The sequence below is a fragment of the Melanotaenia boesemani genome, chromosome 8 (assembly GCF_017639745.1).
Source record: "Melanotaenia boesemani isolate fMelBoe1 chromosome 8, fMelBoe1.pri, whole genome shotgun sequence".
Taxonomy (NCBI): Eukaryota; Metazoa; Chordata; class Actinopteri; order Atheriniformes; family Melanotaeniidae; genus Melanotaenia; species Melanotaenia boesemani.
The window spans coordinates 8,653,899-8,676,946 of NC_055689.1; the positions used below are offsets into that span (position 1 = coordinate 8,653,899).

Sequence of the window (23,048 nt, forward strand, 5' to 3'; positions counted from 1 at the left end):
AACAAACATTATAAAAAAAAAAAGAAAAAATGCTACGTAATTAGTCTTCTCAGCTATTAATCAGATGCGCAGGCACGGGTCAAAAAACCGATAAAGATAAATAAAACGCCAAAGTGGTTAAATTAGCTGCTCTGAGGTGTGCATCAGTTTAATTGGTGGACCGGAAATGGTGCACTGACAAAGGTTCCGCGTTGTTTGGAACGCATAGTGCCATTAAATGCGTTTGTGTGTGTGTGTGTGTGTGTGTGTGTGTGGGTGTGTGTGTGTGTGTGTGTGATTAATGGTAATTAAAGTCCCATCCCTAATAGTCCTTTGTATCAGCTCAGGTCCTTTAGTAGAACTTGAGCAAATAGATTTAGTGATTTTTGATGGTTTTGTTGGGAGTTACAGTCCAGAGTACTCTGATTACCATTGTTGCCCTTACTCACCACAACTTTATAACTTCCTCTCTATGGTATTTTTCCACCATGTTAACGAAGTAATTCAGGATCTCTACACCCATCACTGCTGCGTCTGCATCTTGTTGGCCACTATGATGCCCAGTTGTTCCTCATTACCATTTGTCAGTCTGTATCTGGAAGCCTCATAGGATCTCAGCTCTGTTATTCAAGTTGGTTCATAACTCTCTCCCTCTCTTCATGTAGAGGGTGGGAGTTCTGGATAAACTCAGCTCAGCAGTATCAAACAAAAGTACGACGTCTTGGAATCTGAATATTGCTTTTATTTAAATACATTAAAATTTGCAAAGTAACAAAACTATTGGCATATGAAATTCAAACACCATTTAAATGAACAAAACATGGCTCACTTCATTTTTCTGTGACTAGTGTCAGTAACACTAGGTTATTTTCAAACTCCCCCTCCCCCCATTTACACTGTTCACAGACTATCTTACAATAAGAGTGCTGAATAAAAATGAGGTAAGAAAGTGGTTTGAAGATTACAGATCATGCAGAACATGCTGAACAGCAACAAAATATTTTGTGAAAAGAGAAAATAAAAAAAAAAAGTGTGCACAAAGAAAAAAAAAATCAATTTACACAGCTTTGCATCTTTGGTTGACGTACGTTGAAGTATGTTGCGTGATTTCACAGCTTTCCCCTCCCCCCAGCCCACTCAGGACAAATAATGAGAAAAAAAAGCAAGTAAGGAGGGAGTATGGCAATACCAACTCACTTTATTAGAAACATTTTTTTTAAAACCTGCTGGTTTACATCAACACTTGATGTGAAACTGGTGCAGAGACGCCTGAAGAGGCTTATAATACTTTCTACTATACAAACATTTACATTCAGTTGGGCTCAAGCTATGAATTGGCAACTGCAGCGTAGAATCTGAGTTAGTGTTAAACATCTGTCAGGATTTTTTTTTTTTTGCCTACATTTTCCACAAAGCATTGCTTGGGATATGATCAGTTTAAAACACTGTAAAAAGAAAAAGAAGAAACATGTCAACAGGCTACTGTTTAACAAGGTTTTATGAAATTGTTCATTTATGAAAATAGCAGCCCCGTAATAAATAAAAACATCTATAACAGTAGAACTCAGACCGATGCAAGAGTTGGACTCCATGTAAAAAGTAATGGCAAGCGGTGTGGTGCTTCCGAAAAGGAAAAAAAACTCTCCCAGTTCATTACAACATGAAACATCAAGGCTAAAAAATACCCCCCCTTACCCACTCTGTCTCAATTTAAAAAAATAATCGCTCTCTTGACAATCTCTCCATCTGTCCCTAATGCAGTGGTTCCCAAACTTTCTGCGGGGCCCTCTTTTCATTGACGTAAAGCCCCCCCAGTCCCACTACTACATGCACCCCGATGCTTACAAAGAAACGTTTGAAGAAATGTGCCACGAAATAGTCTTACTTATTGTCTGCTGCTTGGTTAACTATAGCTAAAACCATGTCAGTGGGAGGAATGATAAATCCCTCTGCTACAGTGTGAGGCGTTTAAACCTGGAAACTGCAATCTACTTCAACAATCTACGGTGTTGAGCTTTCAATGAGACGATACACTGTTTGTCCATGTTTTGCTAACAGTGCAAAAACTATAAATTTTATTTAGTCTTGCTACGCTCCCCCTGCGGGAACCCGCCCTCCAGTTTGGGAACCACTACCCTAACTTGAGGTGAACTCGCTGCCTGTTGCACCCTGGGTTTCAGCAGGTTTCAGGTCAGGTCATGAGGCTGCTTTGGTTGAGCAACGTGGGAACAAGATGAAACGTGAAACCCACCTCGGCCCTGCCCTAAAGCTCCGTCACACACTCTCCAAGTCCCTCTGATGATTGCATTAACACTGGAAAGGCCCACAGTACAGCTGCATACATACATTCCTACACTTGTTCACAGTCTCGCTTGCTTGCTAACTCACCCTGACACACACAGACACACACAAGCACTGTACTTTGTGGTCAAGCTGGTGGCTAAGAAGACAAAGTTTGTTTTTCTTCTTTTTAATTTCACATACACTAATTATTATAAGTTGTACGAGAGGATGATCTTTTTTTCTTTCCCCCCTCTTGCTCTTTGCAAATCAGGGGGCAGATGCACTTCAAGCGGAGGTGACATTGGGTTGAGGTTGTTGGCCAGGGTCCAGCTGAGGCTGAGTTTGGAGCTGCTGGGGTTTGGGGTGGAGCTGGAGCTGGGGGTGCGACTGCTGCTGGGGTTGGCTGAGTCCTTGCTGTGGGGGTGTGGCGCTGGAGGTGGCGGGCGACTGCGTGGACAGCTGAGACAGCTGCTCGCTGTTGGCCAGAGATTTCAGCACGGCGTTCTCCCTCTCCAGCACAGAGTTCCTCTCGTAAAGTTCCTTGATCTGCTCCTTTAAGACCTCCACCTCTTCCCGCACTGCATACATCAGATGGCTTTTCACCAGGTCCTGAGAAGGAGGACAAGAAGATATCAAATGTGGCACATCAAGCCCAGCTCCTAGTTTTTACATTAAAACAGAAAAGTGACAGAATCTTGCAGAGAAAACACATGATAAATAAGTGATTTGATCACTCACCATTGCCTGTTCAATTTTATTATCAATGGCAACAATGTTGGTTCCAGAGGCACTGCAGGCGAGAAGAGAAAAATATCAGAATGAATCAGTTTCATGATTTCTTTCACAACCTTACAACCTCCAGGGTGGGATTGTTTTTTTTTCCCTGTCCTTGCTGCCCTCATGACTTCTCTAAAATATGAAGTGAGCAGATAAAACAGCACTTGAAAGCAATTCAACTTAAAACAAGACACAATCAGTCGCTGCAGTTGTCAGACTAAATGACCGGTCCATACAACTCATGTAGGTCAGCTCAAATCTGAGTCGACTAAGTTAATCAAAGGTGGAACTTCTCCAAACAAGCAGCTGGTACCTACAGTCAGCTATCATTAAGCCGGTCTAAATCTGGTTTAACCCGCCTTCCACGTGTCTGTAAAGCGGGAGCGACGCGGCGGTCGCCGGCTTTTTTTTTACCTGCCGCGGTAGAAGCGCGGGTAGGAGGTCGCGGCTCGAGGCGGGTCCTGGAGGTAGCCCGGCGGCGCTACAGAGAGCGTGCACCGCATGGCGCCGGACAGAGAGCCACGGCAGCGCGGTGGGGCTGGTCCAACACGGTTACCGCATTTAGGAAAGAGAAACACGAGCCGAGCGGAGAAGGTCCGAAGTGCTGACGAGACGCGTCCCTGACATGACTGCTGGCTCCGCCCGCGTCGAGCTGTTAGATTTTCTAACGTTCAACATTTTCACGTTTGGAAATAATGTAAATATCATGATGTTTTTTCTTTTTTAAGTATTTGCTGTAGGATTACAATCCGGACCATTAAAAAAGGAAAGACCTAGTAAACATAAGAAGGTTGCAACTTGCGTTCAGGGGGTAGATTTCAGACCTAGAGAACATTTTCTATCCCACCTGTAAAATCTCAAGTAAACCGTTCACAATACACTAAAACATGCACTGGAAAAATGTAAAGATAGTTGTTGCAAAATATTATCATGTATATATGACGTGGCTACAGTCCAAATTTTCGCCACCACTACGGACCTGTGGTCAAGCCGCATCAGAGCCGTAAATAAATCTCACGCTACATTTCATTGACGCGGATTTCAACATGAAAACGAAATGTCTCCAGACTCGTTTTTTCCCAGGTAACACTGAGACAAACAATAGCTACGTGGGTACTGGGTGAAATCTGTATTATCCACAGACATGGCTGTCAAGTGCCACATAATATCAAATAATAGTTATTTGATATTACAATTAAATGAATACCTAATAATTCAAAGATCATTACCCCTCCCTAGGTAATACAAACTCTTTGCCCCTTAGATGGGTTCATTTGGACCGATTTTCCATCTGTCAGAGCAGAGGGCACTGCTCATTTTCTTATAATGAAGACTAATTTCTTATATTTGATAACTCTGCCAAATTTCTTTCTGCTTCACCTGAATTTTGAGTCATTTTCTCACACATCAGCTTTATATAAGCAGTAATAAGAAACTGTATAGTCATTAAATACTTATATACAGGGCCATGACAAGCTTGTTTCTCCAAAACTGCATACACTGACCTTGATGTTTTGAAAAATAACTATTTACACTTATAATAATGAGGTATCAATTATTGGTTGCCCCTGAATTTCCTGGCCTTGTAAAAGAATACGAGTCATGGAGATTTATGCCACTGTGTGGTGGGAAGACGCCTTGAAACGCACACCCCCCCCCAGGCACATGATGTTCTGTTCCTAGAGACCATCCAATTTCAGCATGAGAGGAAGCACTCAGCTGATTGTTATCAGCAAGCTGTACTGGTGAGGAATGTTCCCCATACCTCTGCTGCCGTGAAGCCCCGTCACTCACAGCGCTCTCTTTGATCTGTCAGATACGAAGACGTCTGATTGGCAGCTACGTGCCAGAGCATCACAATCACAACAATGGAGATGATGTTCAACAAGATACACTTGATGACAGGTCTGTCACTCAGGAAATAAACAACAAAGAATGTACATTTCAGGACACTGTACTCGCTCGTAAGTATTCCCATCACAGACCACATTATGTGACCCCCCCCCCCAAAGAGTGGTTTCATAAGTCAAAGTTGTAAAAAAAAAAGAAAAAAAAAAAGCATAAACCGCGACTTCACCTCGTGCCAAATGTGTGTTCAATTTAGATGGGGCGTCACACACAGGCCCTCCTAAAAGTTTTCCACCCTAACAAGGGTTTTTAACAGGCCTGCGTCTGGAGGAATCTTTCTATAAAATACTGACTCTGAAAGGACTCTTGGTTACACCCTTGATGCTTCACTGGTGACTTCAGACTATACAGAACACAAAAAAACAAGCTCCATTTTTGACAGGGTCACACTTTACCGCAGGATTTCCTGCTGTATATTAGATATCAGTCTGGTCTTTTACAGCCTACAACTTGTTTTCTAAAACCTACTTTTAGATGTACACGTTTACCTTAGGGCAATCAGAAGGTATGCTTTTTCATTTAAAGTGTCAACAAGACCATAACACCGCAGGGTTTGTTATAAGCTTTAAAGAAAAGCTCTAAATCCTTAAATTGTTGCTGTGTTCCAAGAAAAAATGATCCACTAATTAAACTAAATGCAGTTGATCCTCTTCAATCAGCCTTTCAAGACAGGAACGGGACATCTTTCACTCACATACGAGTAAATGCATTTCTTTCACAAGTAATCTTCCAATCTGTTTCAGCGAGGGACTGGTTAAGATTTTTGTACGATCAATAAGTAATTTCATCTTAAGAAATCAAATAGTTTGTGTGACTACCCTCCTGATATGCAACCATAACCAACCAGCAAGAAAAATGAACAATGCTTCACTGTAGCTGGGTTCTGGTACAAACTGTGTGGTTTGATGCTAATGGAGAACAAATATAAGCAACATGCAGAACTATAAACAAGAACAGACAAAAAAATTGAGTTCAACTACTTTAAGAAAAAAAACAAAAAAAAAAAACAAGGTCAAGTGTAACGTCTGGCAGGGAAAGCTGGCATATTGGCATGCACATTAGGATAGTCCAGGGGGACGCAGTTCGATTGCGTGGGAAATCACAACACATTTCCCACTTTGGTTTGGTTTACTTTCACACTGCACTTTATTCAAGCAGACAGAACCACCTGAACAACATCAAGTAGTTACAACAGCTACTCCCTAGGGACGATATTCATGAAACCAAAAAGAAAAACAGCAGGACAAAGTGGAAAACCCGCCTCATCGATTGGCTAGGACCCAAAATAGATATCAGCATTAATACAGTTGAGGATTGTGTTTTTAATTTGGTGTTAAACCCAACAGTTATCACAAGAAACTGTCAGTGTCAGCAGTAGGCAAGATAGTGAACTACATCAGTTCCCCCATATCATTCAATGAATGGTCTGTCTGTTCCTGAATTTGCTACCCCCGTAAAGTTAAAAACCTTACTGTTATGATGCGAGTTAACTTACAAAGAACTCAAATGAATGGGTGTGTTACATTACGGTGTATAAAATGATTAGGCACCAGTAATAGTTGAGTACCAGTGGTGATGTGGTGGTCGGGGGTCCCCCAAATCCAATTCTGCTTAGAGCCCCATAAAGGCTTTGGTCGGCCCTGGTCTACAGTCTACATTACTAGACCTTAACATCTGTAAACCAGCGTGGGTGGAGCTCTGACTGCAGCTGGCGCTAGGACTTGTGACTGCTTTAGGAGATGGGAGGGAGGAGTAAAAACGATACACGCAATCATATCAGAGTCTACAAATGTTTCCAATGAAACAGCGGGAAAAAAGGTACATTTGTTGCGAATCGCTTCTTTGAGAAAGAGCCTCCAGAAGAGTCTGAATACTCACCAAATATTGGCTAGACTGCAGGATGCCTGGCTTTTACAACACTTTCACAGGTGCATTTGTGGTGAAAAATGAGGTGCACCGCTTCAGTTTTACATGCACAAATGTACACACGCATGTGGTATTTTGAGCTGTGCTGTCTTTCTCTACAGATTCACGCACATTGTTTAAAGAGTTGTAGGTAACCATCACATGATTTTACATCCTCAACTGGAAAAATATGCAGAGGTTTTGGACTGACTTTTGAATGACAGAGACGTACTGATGAAAACTTTGTGAATGTGCTCTGCATGGCTACTGAACGCTGGACACTGCTGTGTGTTTGTGCTGTGCTACAGTAGTATTTGTGCTGTAAATGCCCATCCTACTTATAAACATTAAGTAGCGGTGCAATGTGAAAACTAGATCAAAGAGAAGGACGCTCTGCCTTGCTAAGCTCCTTTTCTTTATCAGACGTCTTCATCTATTCATATCAACTGAACACTTAGAAACTTAATTTAATTTTTATTTGGACAATCATCATGTTCAGAATAGATTGTAATGTGTGTTATTTATAAAGGAACTGCGGTTTTAAACAACCTCTCATATGCAGTCTGTCACTGGATAAGAGGACAGCATTGCTCACAAAACCCAGATTAGCTTTAAATCACCACTGCATGCTGCTGCAAGCAGTCAGCTCTGAAAAGGCACATGCAGAATGAAGGCTCCACCAGGAGAGCACATTTTTTAAAATTTGGTTGACAAAAGTGCATCTGGTGAGAATAATTTAAGGGAAATTCAAACGCAACCAATTTATTTGGACAATTTTCTCATTGGTCTATAAATCTAAAGCATAAATGACTATTTCCTGGAATGTGATTTATCTTATTAAGACTGTTCATATAAGCTTGAAAGTGATATTGTACAGTTGATCTTTTTCCAAACAACTCTGAATGATCTCACTGCTTTTAAAGCCGAGGGGCTGTGGTGGTGAGGTTTTTCCTATGGAGGTTTTCCTCCAGCTGTTTTCAGTGGAGGCAGCCGGACTACTGTAATCACATCAGGGAATAAAAGAGGAAAACTGAAAACATTTGTGTACCGTCAGTGGGACATGTGACAGACGAGCGATGGATCTGTAACTATGGAGACTGGAAAACATCAATAATACAATAATTGTTCCTAAGGAGCCAGATGGATGTTTACAGCGACTCGAGCCAAGATTTGGATGATGAACTGTTGCTCTGCTTCCCCCAGTCACACTGGGTGAAATAATTCTGTTAAGTCATGATGGTTTGGGCAGATACTCATGACTTAAACTACAAATGTGCGAGCTACACTGAAGCAAGCAGGAATAACGATCAAGTCAAAACCATATTAGGACACCATCTGGTACTCCAAGCAGGACTTCCAAGAACAACTGGCACTAAGGAGGAGGAGAAGGAGGAGGAGGGGGATTTTGGAAACCACAACATGACTGAGTGGTGTTTTGGAGCTCTGCTTTAGAGCAACGCTCCTCAACTTGTTTAGGCTTCATGATTAAACCAGTTTGAGCACCTGACTTCCAACCAAATCCCGTTAAGCACACCGAATTTTCAGCACAAGGAGGTAAATACAAATTAAGTACCGATGTGTGTGAGGTCGGGCCTTAGGAGCCGAAGGGCTGAGCTAAAACAAAACAGAATGTCAATGAGGGTTTCAACTTGCTCTGGCTCTGATTGCGTAACCCACACTTCTGTAAACTTCACCTTCTGCATCAACAAGCCTGACATTTATAATCTAGAGTTTGGTGCTTCCCAAACAATGTTAGCTGTAAAATAGGAATGTCAATAAAAAGTCCATTAGAGGCAGGAAAATTTACAGCGATGGAACATGGACAAGTAGAGCAGGGGGGATAAGTGACTCATCTGGGAATTAAATAGTTGTCATTCCCATGCTTCTGGAAGAACTGCAGGCATATTGAAGAGGTTTACTTCAGCAGCAAAGTAAAAACAAAGAGGCTCACTGCCTCAGATACAAGACATGCTCAGCAGGTAACTCCTGATACGTCCAAGGACAACAGGTGCACAAGTTAATGTCATCTAGTCCCGGGCTCTCCAAACTTTACAGTTCAAAGAGCCATTTTTCCCTCAGCCAGCTAAGTAAAACTCATTTAGAGCTGCAAATGTTACGAGACCTTAAAAAAGTACATTTTTATAAATATCTACTATAGGAAATTTGTAATTTTTGAAGAACCACATTTTTATATCTATTTTTAGGTTTAAAAGCAAAACATAAAACTATTGCAAAAAAAGGATAGACTGACTTTCTTCTATGGGATGTAGATATTTGTGGAAACCGATGTTAAACAGTTTTCAAGCTAATTACAAGAAAAATAGATAAAATAAAATAAAAAAATACAGGTACTTTTAGTGTCATTATGTTGTGGAAATTCAATGCAATTATTCCAAGAAAATAAACTGAAAATGTGCTAAAAACCTGCATTTGTTATTATATCTATATTTAAAAACATTAGTTAATTCTTGAGCATTTTTAGTCAAGTATTAAGAGCCATTGTGGAAGGTCCAGCGAGCCACAGGTTGCAGACCCCTGGTCTAGTCATTTTGAGGTGCTTAGATAGCTCTAATTCAAAAGGAAAAATTATGGTCTTTATCATCTTTATTACCATATTAACACAAAAAAGCAATTATCTTTCACACACTGATGTGCCAGAAATGTATAATTAAAGATCAAGTAATTTCCTCTTAAGGTTTGATTACAGGAGAGAATAAATGGAAGAAGTGCAAAAATTACAACCAAGCAAGCAACAAACCTCAGAGTTAAAAATGCAGAATATCCCCACCGGCCACTTCTTAACACAAATATCTAATCAGCCAAACACAGGGCAGCAGCTCAACACATTTAGTCATGCAGACATCGTGAAGACGACTTGCTGAAGTTCAAACTGAGCATCAGAATGAGGAAGAAAGAGGATTTAAGCGAGCTTCAATGTGGTATGGATGTTGGTCTGAGTATTTACTGGGATTTTCACACACAGCCATCTCTAGGGTTTAAAGGGAATGGTCCGAAAAAGAGCCAGGTGCCACTCCTGTCAGCTAAGAACGGGAAACTGAGGCTCCAATTCACACAGACTCACCCAAACCGGACATCTTCTGATGGCTACTTCCAGCAGGACAATGCATCATGTCACAAAGCTCAAATCATGACATGATGATGAGTTCACTGTACTTCAATGGCTTCCACATTCACCGGATCCCAATCCAAAAGATCACCTTGGGGATGAGGTGGAACGATGAGTATACATTTGCTAACTGAGATGATCTAATGGGTTTGGTGCAGATGGTGAGATTGTGGTGAAAACTAAGGTTATAAAATGTAAAGACTAAAATAAATGTTGTTGCAAACAGGGTTGGAGATTTTCATTTTTCCACAGTGGAGACAGAGTCTGAGAGGGTAAAATGACTACGCACTTCCCCAAAATCCACCAATCTGCTTGATTTGTCACAAATATTAAATAATCATATGATAGTGATTATTTTAGATAACCTAATTTCAGCATAATCGTCAAAATAATTCACGTGATTATTTTGTTTTACATCATTTGATAAAGTTGACGACCCAATGATGTCGTCTCTTGGCACTTTGATTGGAGATTTATTGCTCCCAAATGTTTACTCAAGGACACTTTTCATCTTATATTTGACCCAATGCTTTTCATTAACTATCCTCTGGCACTGACGTCATGAATTTAGATCCAAAGACAAATACTACAACACTGCTGAGGACAAATTTAGATCTACAACCAAATGAAAAGGAGAGAAAACAACCCGATTTGTCTACATTTCATCTAAATATAAATTTAACAGTACTTAACATCACATTTAAACAGCGTAATATAAACACATTTTTGCCCACATGCCTAAAAGAAAAACAAAAGTATGAACTTTGTGTATTCTGGTCATTAACAATACAGTTTAGTATGATACAAAATAAAATTAAAATTATTCACCATTTTCTGTCATGAATTCAACTACCTCTTGGCTAGGGATGGTATAATCTGTATTCTTTAGCTGTCTTTTGACCAGCAGAAGCCAGGAGTTTTTCCAGGAGTTTAGAGATTATTTCAGGTCTGGGTAGATTAAAAAGCTAATAAGTGTCATTCTACCTCCATCAGTACTTGTCAGACTGAGCCTACAGTAAAAGCAGGAAGTCTGCCTCAGCTGTATTTATTTGTATTGAAGTGCTATTACGTTAAAAATCGGTTGATGTTACATATCTCCACAGCTTTCGAGTGTTTGCATTTACCCCTTAGAACATAACCAGTCTGAAACTATCTGAGATAACTAACTTATTTAATTGCTTTCTTTTTCTTTTATTTGTCACAATCTCAGGTGCATCCCCTCATTTGTTCAGAAGCTCTCAAAATACTGCGTTAATGAACAATAACATAATTTCTGTGATTAAACAGGGCAGGGGTAGTCTCAGGACACGTTCCCACCAGGATAGTCTAGGGGACTCGGTTTGATTGGGTGAAAAATTCAGAAAAATTTCACAATAACTACACGCTAAAGACGATATTCCCAGAAACGTCCACTGATGAAGACGAAAGAAGAAGAAAATCCAGCTCACTGATTGGCCAGGACAGAAAACAGCTTGTTGTAAAACAGTGGAGAAACCATAACTTATTGCAGTCTTGGGATTTCTGTTTTTACTTTGGTGTTCAAATCTAATGCAGTTATCGGAACAAGTTTTCCGGTATGAGGAGCAGGAGAGTCAGCGAGTTATCCGACATGTTGCGCTACGACGCTTTCACACAAACTGCATCAAGGTTCGCTTGCAATTGCGGCAAGATACTCCGGTTTTCAAGCGGACCAGAGTTCACTTGTGCAAATGCACATTCACGTCACTCCAAACCAACCGTACTATCTGTGGAAGTGGACCACAGGTCCTTTAACGTGGCCCAAAGAGCACCAGTGTAAATGGAAAACCACTCTGCCAAGAACCTTTTGAGGGCTTACGCTTGTTACATACACGATAAGAACAAGGTTTGCTTTGGCTCAGTTACTTCATATTTCACAATAATTTACACCTGCAGCAGAGCAGGATTTTGCATGGGGCGGCACCAGTGTCTTTATATGCCACGTATGACGTCCAGATTTTCACACTTTCTCAAAGCATTGTCCAGCTGTTCATTAAAACTATCTTTTAACATTGCTGAATCTTTTGCATCAGTGGAAAAGCAGAAAATGACAACTTTCCACTTCACACTTTTCTGCATTAACCACATCAGCTTAAAATTCCAACCAATAGCACAATAGTTCTTAGACGATACACTCACTCTCTCCTACAACTGCTTACCATTACTTCACATGCATGACTGCAAGAATCAGTTTCTTTTCGCCATCTTGAAGTTCTCTGCTCTGGCAGAGTATGAAACAACCTTAATATTTCTTCTCTGGAACTCTGTTTTGACCCTGGTTCCTGCAGAGGGAATGAGGTAAGAACTTCCTAAAAGATCATATTTCCTAAAAAGGTTTTCCTGTGGTTGAAAAGCACCTTTTAATTGGTTTATGTAACTGGTCTGCATCAGAAGGTCCAGGGAAGATGTTGAATGGGCAGCTCCAAATTTAAAGATACTGTTTACTTACTGATACACTGATGGAAAATTATTAAATAAATAATAAAGCTAAGATTATTGAGAACGAGAGAGAGAAATAGAGAAACCTGGACCAAGTGAGCTAAGACAATGCCTAAAAGTGTTTTTCTATTCACACGGCTGTCTTATGAAATGTTTCTAACTACTTTTTCTCCACTCTGAGCTTATTTGACCTAGTGGTACAGTTTAATTTTTCTTTTTAAAAAAACAACACGTAAGTGAGGCTATTACACAGCTGACTATGTGGTCTGGATCTTCTGGAAGGGTTTCAACAAGATAACTATTTATGTAAAAGAAAAACATTATAGATTAAAAAAAAGGCTCTGCAGGACATTTTAAGCTGGTCCTCGTTTGGCCTTTCACAACCTCTTCCATGACTTCATCTGGTTTCCTTAGAAATAAACCCAAACTGACCTGAATAAAACTGGACAATTATGGGTCAATAACACCAATGTCTAATGCCAAGATCTACCAAACACAGAGCCTCAAACAAATCCTTAGTTATCCTCGCTTCCATGGAAACAAAAGCAGCCTTGGCTGAACAGTGTATCCACAACACCAGCACGCAAACAAAAGAAGTGAAGCATAGGGCCTGTAATACAACTGTGCCATCTTAACAGTGTTTTACAGCCTTTTATTATGAGTGAAAACCATCCACAGGACTAACATCTAACTTTAGATAATAAAGTCACTGTGTTGTCTGCTTATTTGCATCCAAACCAAAGCTGTTAAAGCAGAAAATGAGCTGTGTGTGCATACAGTTCCTCAGTGGTTGGTGATGGTGTGTCAGCTAAAGATGTCTCTAAAAGCAGTTTCAATTCCTCTCGCTCCGATGTGGTTTCAAATAATGTTTGTAAGTGGCTTTGTGAAACGGTTTAGGTCTTTTAAGGACATCCTCTCACCATCCACACACAAAGTGTCATTTATCAGTTTTACATTAGAGAGATTCCACTAAAACCTCAATTACATGTATCCTATTACAGACAACATGCACACTCTTCAGTCCTTAGATGCAATAGAGCATTAGCTGTATTACTCCAACAGAACTGGCCTTTTTCCATTTAGCTAAAGAAATTCAACTGGAAATCTTTTAACAAGGAGACATTGCCACAAACGAGTCCAGTACAGTAAACAACATGTCAGGTTAATGGACAGGATGTAAATAAAAAGTTTGAACTTTCAGTGAACATGTGCATGCAATATATGTAAACGGACTAAAATATGCTCATCCTCAACTTTGATCCAATCAACTGTCTTTCTGCCTTTTCTTTGTACCACCTCAATGTAATAACTGCAAACTATATTCAATAACTTTATTAAAAGCAGACTAATTTTGGTTTCAGCATTTCTAAAGGAAAATATTTAAATATATCTGCATGTGTAATATGGAGCTAAAACATTGCCATGATCCACCGACGCTATGGTGGCTGCCAGTTCAGGTGGAACACCTGAACCCAGTGTTGCCAACTTAGCGACTTAGTCATTACATGCAGGGAGTTTTCACACCCCTCTAGCGACTTTTTCTGATGAAATCACAGACTTTTGGAAAGTGACATGAAAGCACATAGTTTACTTCTTCTCCACCACAGGCCCCAGCCTACGTACTGTAACATGTTAGACTCTTAATTAAAAACCAAACTAGACTTAATAAAAACTAAACTAAAAGAAAATATGGACAAAAGAAAGTTTTGTTTTGCTGTTCTAAAAATAACTGGGGCAGCTTTCTTCACTTTTTGCCTCTCCCACGAAATTATTCCTCACATGTATCCTCCATTACAAATATATGTTCCATGCAGACGATGTAAATTAGACGATTACATCATTTAGTGACTTTTAGGACAGCCGGTAGCTGTTGGCAACAGTGCTGTACCGCAGTTTGCTGTATAACTGGACTAAGTTGCTATTTGTAGTTAGTTTTAACAGTTTAATAAAGCATGTTGGTTTGGGTGGGGTGTGCTAGAGAAAGTTAAGTTTGACCAATGTGTATTGCAGATTCAAAAACTCATGAATATTTAACCTCAGTACTTGGGCCCACCCGAAAAGCCAGCCAATTAAATCGGCCAATTATAGTCCTTTTCAAAATAACTATAACCAGCAGGAGTTGTGCAGATTAAAAGCTGATATATTCTTAATTATTCATAATTTTATATATGTAGAATAATTGCATTGAATTTCTACAACATAATGGACCTAAAAGTACCAGTAATATTATTTTTGTCTGTTTTTCTTGTGATTAGGTTGAAAACTGGGCTGTTTTTTTTTAACATCATTTTCCACAAGTATCTACATCCCATAGAAGAAAGTCAGTCTATCCTCTTTTTGAAAATGTTTTATGTGTGTCTTTATTTTAGAACCTAAAAATAGAAATAAAATGTGCTTCATTAAAAAAAAAAATAAGATAAAATAATATGATAAAAATTTAATTTTTTCTTTTCCAAAGGTCTTGTAACATCTGTGGCTCTAAACGAGTTTTATTTAGCTGGCTGAGGGAAAAATGGCTCCTAGGACTGTCAAGGTTTCAGACCCCTTTCCTAAGTGGTAGTTTTTCAGCAGAACCTGATCTAACAGGACAGTAGTGGCTCAGGCGGTAGAGCAGGTCATCCAATGACCGGAAGGTTGGCGGTTCGATTCCCACTCCACCATTCATCTGTCATTGTGTCCTTGGGCAAGACACTTCACCCTCCTTGCCTCCAGTGTCGCCATCACTGGTGAATGAATGTTCGGTGATGGTCGGAGAGGCCGTAGGTGCAGACTGCCACGTTTCCGTCAGCCTCCCCCAGGGCAGCTGTGGTTACACAAGTAGCTTACCATCACCAGGTACGACTGAGGAGATCATTAATGGATACAATGTAAAGCGCTATGGGTGCCTTAAAAAGCGCTATATAAATCTAATCCATTATTATTATTATTGAGGTCTGGGTATCCAAAAAGCAGTGGGTTAGTCCTTTTTTGTATCTCACAGATCAAAAGCTAACTTTATCAACATTAGACTGCATCTCTGAACATTTCTTCCATCCACACTCATAGAGCTGAAAAACTGAACGGGCTGATGTTATTTACTTTATTTAAATGACAGCATGTCGTTTCAGGCAGACATAATTCTCCTCCGCCCCGATTGCGCACTCCCACCAGCAGACAGACAGAGAGCATGTCTCAGAAAATCGTGGTATAAATATCAGGTAATAACCAGGCTTCACAAGCTTACCCTCCACCCCACCAACAAGACTGAGGTACCAACGTTTACAGCTGCAGTTTCACCAACGTCTCTGCTATATCGTATCTAGAGAGCCGAAAGCGTAGATCTAAACTACAGCTGGAAATCAACCACACATTTTGTAAGGCCCTGCCTAACTTTTGATTGGTTTGAGTAAAGCAGCGTTCCTCTCACACCATTGGTAGATTAACTCAACGTGACAACATTAGCGCACACATTAGCGCAAACTGGCTACCGCCCCCCCCAAAACACTCTACACGGCAGAGATCCAGCACGATGCCCTAACACTTTCAACCCTGTATTTGTTTGAGAGCCAAACACAAAAACACGTTTATTCCTTCAGTTTTCTTTTGCATGATGTGAACATTTTAAAGCACAACATACAGAATGTGATACAGCCTTGTTTTGTTAGAGAAAAAACCTGATTTTTATTTAAATGTCTCATTGAGCTCAGGAAGAACATTAGATTTGGATATTTTAGTTTCTTTTTGTGATTTGGTCTAAATGTAAGCAATTGTGTTAAATCAGTGATATCCCATATAGATCGCTGGATCCTAAATCCAGTTGAATTTGAAATCGTGACACAATGTGTAACATCAGCCAACACTCAATCGTTATCCGCTGAATTGATTACTAAACATAAGTCTTTAATTTTATTAAACATGAAGTAATTGCCCAGATGGTCTATAATCTTATTAACTGCATGCGTTGTTTTCCCCACTGAACTCTTTTCTACAGTTTTGCCTCTGAAACCCACAGTAAGGACTAAAGAATCCGCAGCCATACTTATCAAAGTAACATTCAAGCCGTATTTGTGAAGTTCAGAAAGCACCAGAGAAGCACACTAAACAGAGAGAAACAGAGAGAGAGAGGGAGAGAAAGATGTTGCTGAGAATTGAGAATTATTGGCCAATCCTGCGCTTGCTGCCAGGCTTCGTTTCCAAACTCAGTCCATGCATGTGTGAAAAGCAAAGCTTGCTGCTGCTCAACACTGCACACACACAATGTTACACTCTTGAAGGCCTGCCCGGTCCAATCCAGCAGAGTACTGTACCTATCACTGTGGGCCTTTGAGTCTCTTAATCTGCTTCCAGACTGGAAGGCCTGGTAGAAAGCCGTGGAGGGGTTCCTGTGTCAACCACACCCGAAGGAAAAGAGAAGAGACAGAGACAGTGAAGAGCTGAAACAGTGAAAACAGATTCAGATTTGATTCCTACAACTAAAACATTTCCCAGAAAACTCTTTTAAAGTTGCAGTTTAATTCAAGTTAAACCTTTAGGTTATCTTTTTTTACAGTAAAGCTAACAGGGTGGGGAAAGCAAGTCTTTATCTTGACAGAAGAATGTATGTCCAAAGTTGGCGACAGCTTCGTAAACTTTTAAGAACTCCTTCCTCGGGCCATTTACCTACAGTATGGAGCAAACCAGTTACACAAGCAATGTTAAAAACAGAATAAAATTAAAAACTCTGTCCCAAAACTGGTGAAATGGATTCAGAATCTGCTGGAATCCAATTTTACAGATTAAAACCAAATTAAACACAAATTAGTTTTCATATTTAAAAATTTTTTAGGAACTTTTTCCTCTGTTAAATAAAAAAAAGAAAGAAAGAAAATATTTGCACATTGTTGAATTTAACCTCCTGTCTGAGCTACAAGGACGCTGTTCTTTGCCAAGGGATGTATGTAGTGAGTGGTAAAGGAAGTATCCCCCACCCTGCTGACCCCACACATACACACAATCAATGAATTACAAAACCAACTGCGTCTCTTCAACACTCACATAAAATTTAAAATTACACTTAAATGAGCATATGTGCATGCACACACACACACACACACAGCAGAGAGGAATGGAGAGATGATTTACAGCATGTGTGTGAATATTATAGCAGCCAGGGCTCTTTTCCTAGAAATCTCTGGCACAAACTACCTTTGTCACATTACCTCATGACTAAACACTCTCACTCTCTTCTATGGCTCTGCTTAATATTATTTTGTGGGCATTGCTGCAAAAAAACAAACAAACAAAAAAAAAAACAGTGCACACATGCACACGTGTGGCAGGCGCACACCTTTCACAGAAAGCCCCTCTTTCTCTCGGCCGAGACTCGGAGCTCTGTGTGAGAGTCTGCCGCCAGCTGAAATCAGCCGAATCAGATGACTTCAAGTCCTCTTCGTAAACGAGCCAAGAACCCGAGTCATCATTCCCTGTTTTCAAGTAGAGATCGCTCGCCTCTCAATGGCTCTCTTTGTGAGTCTAAAATGCAACATGTCAATATCTTTTTATGAAAGCCTCTCTTTGTGAAGCAGTTTAAAAGTGCAGGCTCCTCCATGAGCCCCAAGTACAGAGAATAAGGGAAACATAACCTGCCAGATATGCACAACCCAAGAAAAATACCCTTTTTTTCTTCACCTTCTTCCACACTTCTATCTCAAACAAACATGAACTAACCTGGAAATATAGCAGTGGTATATGTATATGCCCCGACTTCACCAGATACTCCCCCCAAAGCAAATGTATGACCTGGCAGCAGACAAAAATAGTCTTTTGGCATTTTTGCTGGCTGATGTCACATCTGGCCAGATCTTGACACCCCTCCAAATATGAAGCTAGAATAACGACATAAGTTTTGTATCTTGGCCACATTTTATAACTTGTAACAGGTACAAATAAAATCTATAAGCACGGATTAATGCAAATATGAAGATACCAGTCAGTTTCACAAGTCTGAAAAATAAAAGATAGTTTTACAAGAACAAAACCTTTGTCACTTATTTTAAGCACCTATTCAAGAACCGATAACCTTTTCTATAATTCCTTCACAGTCTTGGAGGTCCTCTGTATCCACTGCCAAATGTTAGGTCACGTGGAAAAATACTGCTTTACTGTTTGACCAAGGCCACTGCAACTGTCACAGCTCCCTAAAGTCAAGTAGGTTTATGGAAATTCAAAACTTTCTTTCTGGAGATGAAAAACATGTCAGAACTATCATCCAGTTCTTTTATTTATCTATAAACCCATTTACCTTTAGGGAGTCATGCTGGTTGTGCCAGCCTTTGTCAGCGCTCTCCGTGACTGGTTAGAGATTATAGAAATCTGACTGGTTCTTCAGAAGGTGTGTAAAACTGTAAGACAGCTTGTAAAAATGATCATTTCTGACTTATAAAATTTATTAGTATTTTAAAACTTGTATTTTCAGACTCTTATTTTCTGACTTTCACAATTAAGCCATACTTGTAGATTTGATTTGTACCTATACTACCTATAATTATTGCACTTACAAATATGGAGATACACATTACAAAACGTGTGTCCCTATCTTAGTTCAATATCCAAACCCCCTATTTACTTCTGCAAACCAGTGGCTGTGTCACAGGGTTAGCTACAACTTACTGGACTCTTCATATCGTTGCTAACTAAGATCGGAGGAAAAAATATCCAACAAGAACCTTTAAGGCTAGAGATTTGGTTGGAGGAAGAGATGGTCATGGAAGTGAAAGCAAATGTGCACAAAAAAAAAAGAGACTAAAATGTGACAGGAGATAAAACAGTGGTTCCTCTTCAGTGAAGATCTCACCAAAGCAGAAACAAACTCAGCTGAAGCACTGACATGAATACCGTAACTACTGTGATCGGTAGACGTGGGTTGCTACGTTTCCATCTCAAACCATTTATTTTTTTCACCTCTATCTACATTTTAAGACGTCTAAAAGATGGTTTTGTAGGTTTTACAACAAAAGTGGGGTTGACAGGAAATGGATAGGTAAGGTAACTGGGACGGAGTGGCCACTGAAGTAAGGACGAGAGGCTAAAAAAGGGTAATAAAAGCTCTCAGTGTTCGTGCTCTTGGGGTGTCGGGTTCCCATCATAACGCAGAAGTAGGTCAAAACTATTTAGATTTCAGGATGGAGCACAGGAACAACTTGGAGCAACTGCATGGTAACAGTGTAAACAAAAGAGGTGGGGGAGGCGTATACAGTGGTACCCACAAATAGAAGTTAGTGATAGCAGATGAAGTACCATCAATCCCACTAGTACATAACAAAAACTTGAGCCCTGTTTCCACCAACGAGTCAGGACGCATTTCCACACGCAAATACTGGGAAGGGTACGAATATCTGACCCGAACCAATCTACTGTTTAGGGACCCTTCCATTGGGGTAAAAGTCACTTCGCATGCAACCTGGTATAAAACCAAAGCAGGAATGGCTCCTTGTTTAGAGCAACAGATTCTCTTTTTGATTAAATCTCAGTTTAAAATGGCATTACAAAGCACCGTTACATGAACATCAGAGACACCAGCACTTTCCTTGAGATCATTGGGGAGGAAGAGGCGAACTAGACGGACCACCTAAAACTAAATGTTTTGGCTCAGGAAGGTATCGAGTTGCAATGGCATCATGCCTTTACAGACCTATCCGGCTGATACTCCCCCTCTCAGGTAAGGTTACGGTTGGCTGTGCGAACGCAACGAGATCACAGTTTACAAAACATATCCAGACCCTAACCGTCCCGACCAGCACTCGTCGGTGGAAACGGGGCTTTAGGTGCACCGAGATGTGGAAAATTTTGAACCTCTTAAAAAATATCAATCTATTTTTTGTACATTAAGTGATGAGGTAAAGCATAAAGATCTAACATAAACAAGATGGCTGACTAAAAAATCCGACCATCTCTGTTGGCATTAGAAGCGAGCACATGGAAGCACTTTAGCTTTGATTCGGTTCAATGAAAATATTTTGGAAACGTGAGAAACCACATTTCAGGTTTCTAACCAAGAAAGGAAGAAAAAGATCCTGTTGAGGCAAACTCTAACCGGGTTAGAATTAGAGTCTAAATTTATGCTGTGAAAAAAAAAATCTAGTTTCCAAATCTAACAACCAACTAGACTTAAATTTTGCATTTTGATTTCATGGGCTCGACATCGACAGTTGTGGGCCTAACCTGGAAACTAAACTCTGTTTGGGAAATCAGGCAAGTGAAAATAAATGATGATAAATGATCATCTGAACATAAACAAAATGTCTGTGTTGGTAGACTTGTGGACCAATCAGACTGTTGATTTACAATCACTAATAAACAATACAGGGTTTCCCACACATAGACCAATGTGTGCGCAGGATGCTGTCTCAAGCATAAAATCTAAATAATTTAAGAAATGTCTTTTTTAAGCTTTATTGGTGACTTGCAACCACTCAATGTGGTGCAACCAGTGCACCACTGACACATGCACACACAGTGAGTTGATCCATCTGCTACTCCTCTGCACGCACGATGCACGAGGCTTATCAGAAGAAAACCCGAAGCAGAGGGATATTTGGCACCGAGAAGACGGTTGACGACATCTGAAGTTTACCAAAGGTTAGTATGACATACTGTGCTCAAACACACCCTCCCAAAAATGATTTTAACTCAGAAAAGGTAATATTAGCCTTACAAACTAAACATTATTATTGAACATCCCGCAACGTAAGTCAGCATATAACCTTGGTAATGCAGCAAACAACGAAATATGAAATATGATCAGTTAGGATAGGCTACGGTAGCCGATAAGCCCATCCAGGGGCGTCACACCCATGTGGGATTTCATGGTGAGAGGGTCCAACACCACACTTTTTTCCTCTCTGTTTTTTTGTTTCTTTATTTATTACTTTGCGCAGACATTGCTGCTCCAGTCGCTCTCTGGCTCTGCATTGATCAGCTGATCAGTTTTTCTGCCACAGGTACCGTCTCTCGTTTGTTCATCATTCAGTTCGTGTTGAGGAGGAAACTAGTAGGATGTTGGCGTGAAACGGTACCTCCTTTTAGTTAGATAGCCTATTGTTCATTGTTTTAAATAAACTTCACATAAAACTGTGATTTTAGTTAATCAGCAGTTACATAAACTACAAGTTGAAACTCATTTTGTGTCGTTCAAAAAGTGAAAGAGTAGAAAGAAAAACAACCTCCCAGGCACACAACCTTCTCTTTTAATCTTGTGCCAAATGTCTTGACAGGTGCAGGTATTTTTAGGATTTCATATATTAATATTAAACTCACTGTTGCCTATTTTTGCTAATTTACTACAAACTACTTCTGTTCTTAAAAAAAACTTATCTAATTGATTTTTATTCATTTACTATCATTTATGTATTATTTTTATTTTATTCATTGTCATTATTTACATCCAGTCATATTTTATATCTTTCCTTCTTCCTTGTTATTATTTAATATTTTTTCCTGTATTTATATTTTCTTTTTGTATGATTGTGAATAAATCAAGAGGTTAATAACCTTAAATAACCTTAAATACAGCATGTGCTTAAATGGTCTTAGACAAGGTATATTTTGTATGTAAATAATAAATTATAATGCATCAAAAATCATAATTTCTTTGGGGAAAAAATTATTTAAACAAATATATAAATAAATAAAATCAACTTTTATGTTTCAATTCAGACAAACGAGTTTGGCAACCTGGCAAATAAAACATAACGAGTGCTTATAAAAACAAATGTCAAGGCCTGATGTAGAAACAGCTGACAGGCGTAACAGGAACAACCTCAGGCTATCAAGCAACACATCAATCAATCTGCAGAATCTCTTTATGTCATGACACCCTGTAACATCTGATTTTTCTTAAAAGTTTCATTAAATTGTTTATCAAACAACGCCTGTAAAAAAAGAAGACAATTAGTACAATTACCATATTATCTCCGTCTGGTAAAAGTGAGTCACTCAAGTTCCACTTTCCAAAAACAAGATAAGCTTAGCTCAGATTAAGCTCGTTATCTACACCTCAGCGCGGCACATCCTCAGTTAAAGAGGCCACTAAAACTTTGGACTGAGTGGGTGATGTTCTTCCGCTTGTCAGAACAATGTCAGGCCTCTTTACCTGCCGTGCGCCGATGACTGAAGCCTAGATGACAGAAATACAAACTAGTAGGATCAGTCAAACCAGAACAATATGTCTTTCTTCTTGAAATGGCTCCAAAGCTGACAGATGGAATTGCAGAGGAAGAAAAAAACTTGACTTGTGTACACAGAGAGCATCCACAGGAAGATTAATGAAGCAGAAGTGTATGAAAACACACCGCTGTTGGGTGCAATTAACTCTTCCGAGCCATTAGATGAGGGATTAAAAAAAATAAAAATAACAAGGGAAAACTATCCTTCAGCAGCAGAAATGGCAGCAATTAGACAAATACTATAGCAAAGGCCATAGGTATATTTAAAGGGAAATAAAGTGTTGACTTCCACCTCAGCGAGGCACAGCGGATAAAATGTGCCAACCAAATGTCATATGATCTGACCAGAAAGCCCCAGTGCGGAAGCAGGGAGCCAGCTAAGGAATATCCACTGAATAGAAGGTGGAGAGTAGTGTGAGGGACACGGACTA

At 39.8% G+C, this 23,048-nt stretch overlaps 1 protein-coding gene across 2 annotated transcripts in view; it reads right to left on the reverse strand.

Annotated features, from left to right (window-relative positions):
* Positions 1 to 706: 706 nt before the first annotated feature.
* The window catches only part of LOC121644344 (TSC22 domain family protein 2-like), a 30,276-nt gene continuing 7,934 nt past the window's right edge, over positions 707 to 23,048 (reverse strand). Inside the window, exons 2-4 of one of the 2 annotated variants that reach the window (XM_041992239.1) lie at positions 16,723 to 16,797; positions 3,001 to 3,052; positions 707 to 2,871 (exon numbers count right to left, since the gene is read on the reverse strand). In XM_041992239.1, coding sequence (XP_041848173.1) covers positions 2,548 to 2,871; positions 3,001 to 3,052; positions 16,723 to 16,797 — 451 coding nt within the window. In that variant the 3' untranslated portion in view covers positions 707 to 2,547. The remainder of the gene's footprint in view (positions 2,872 to 3,000; positions 3,053 to 16,722; positions 16,798 to 23,048) is intronic. The other variant, XM_041992240.1, reaches the window with a different exon arrangement.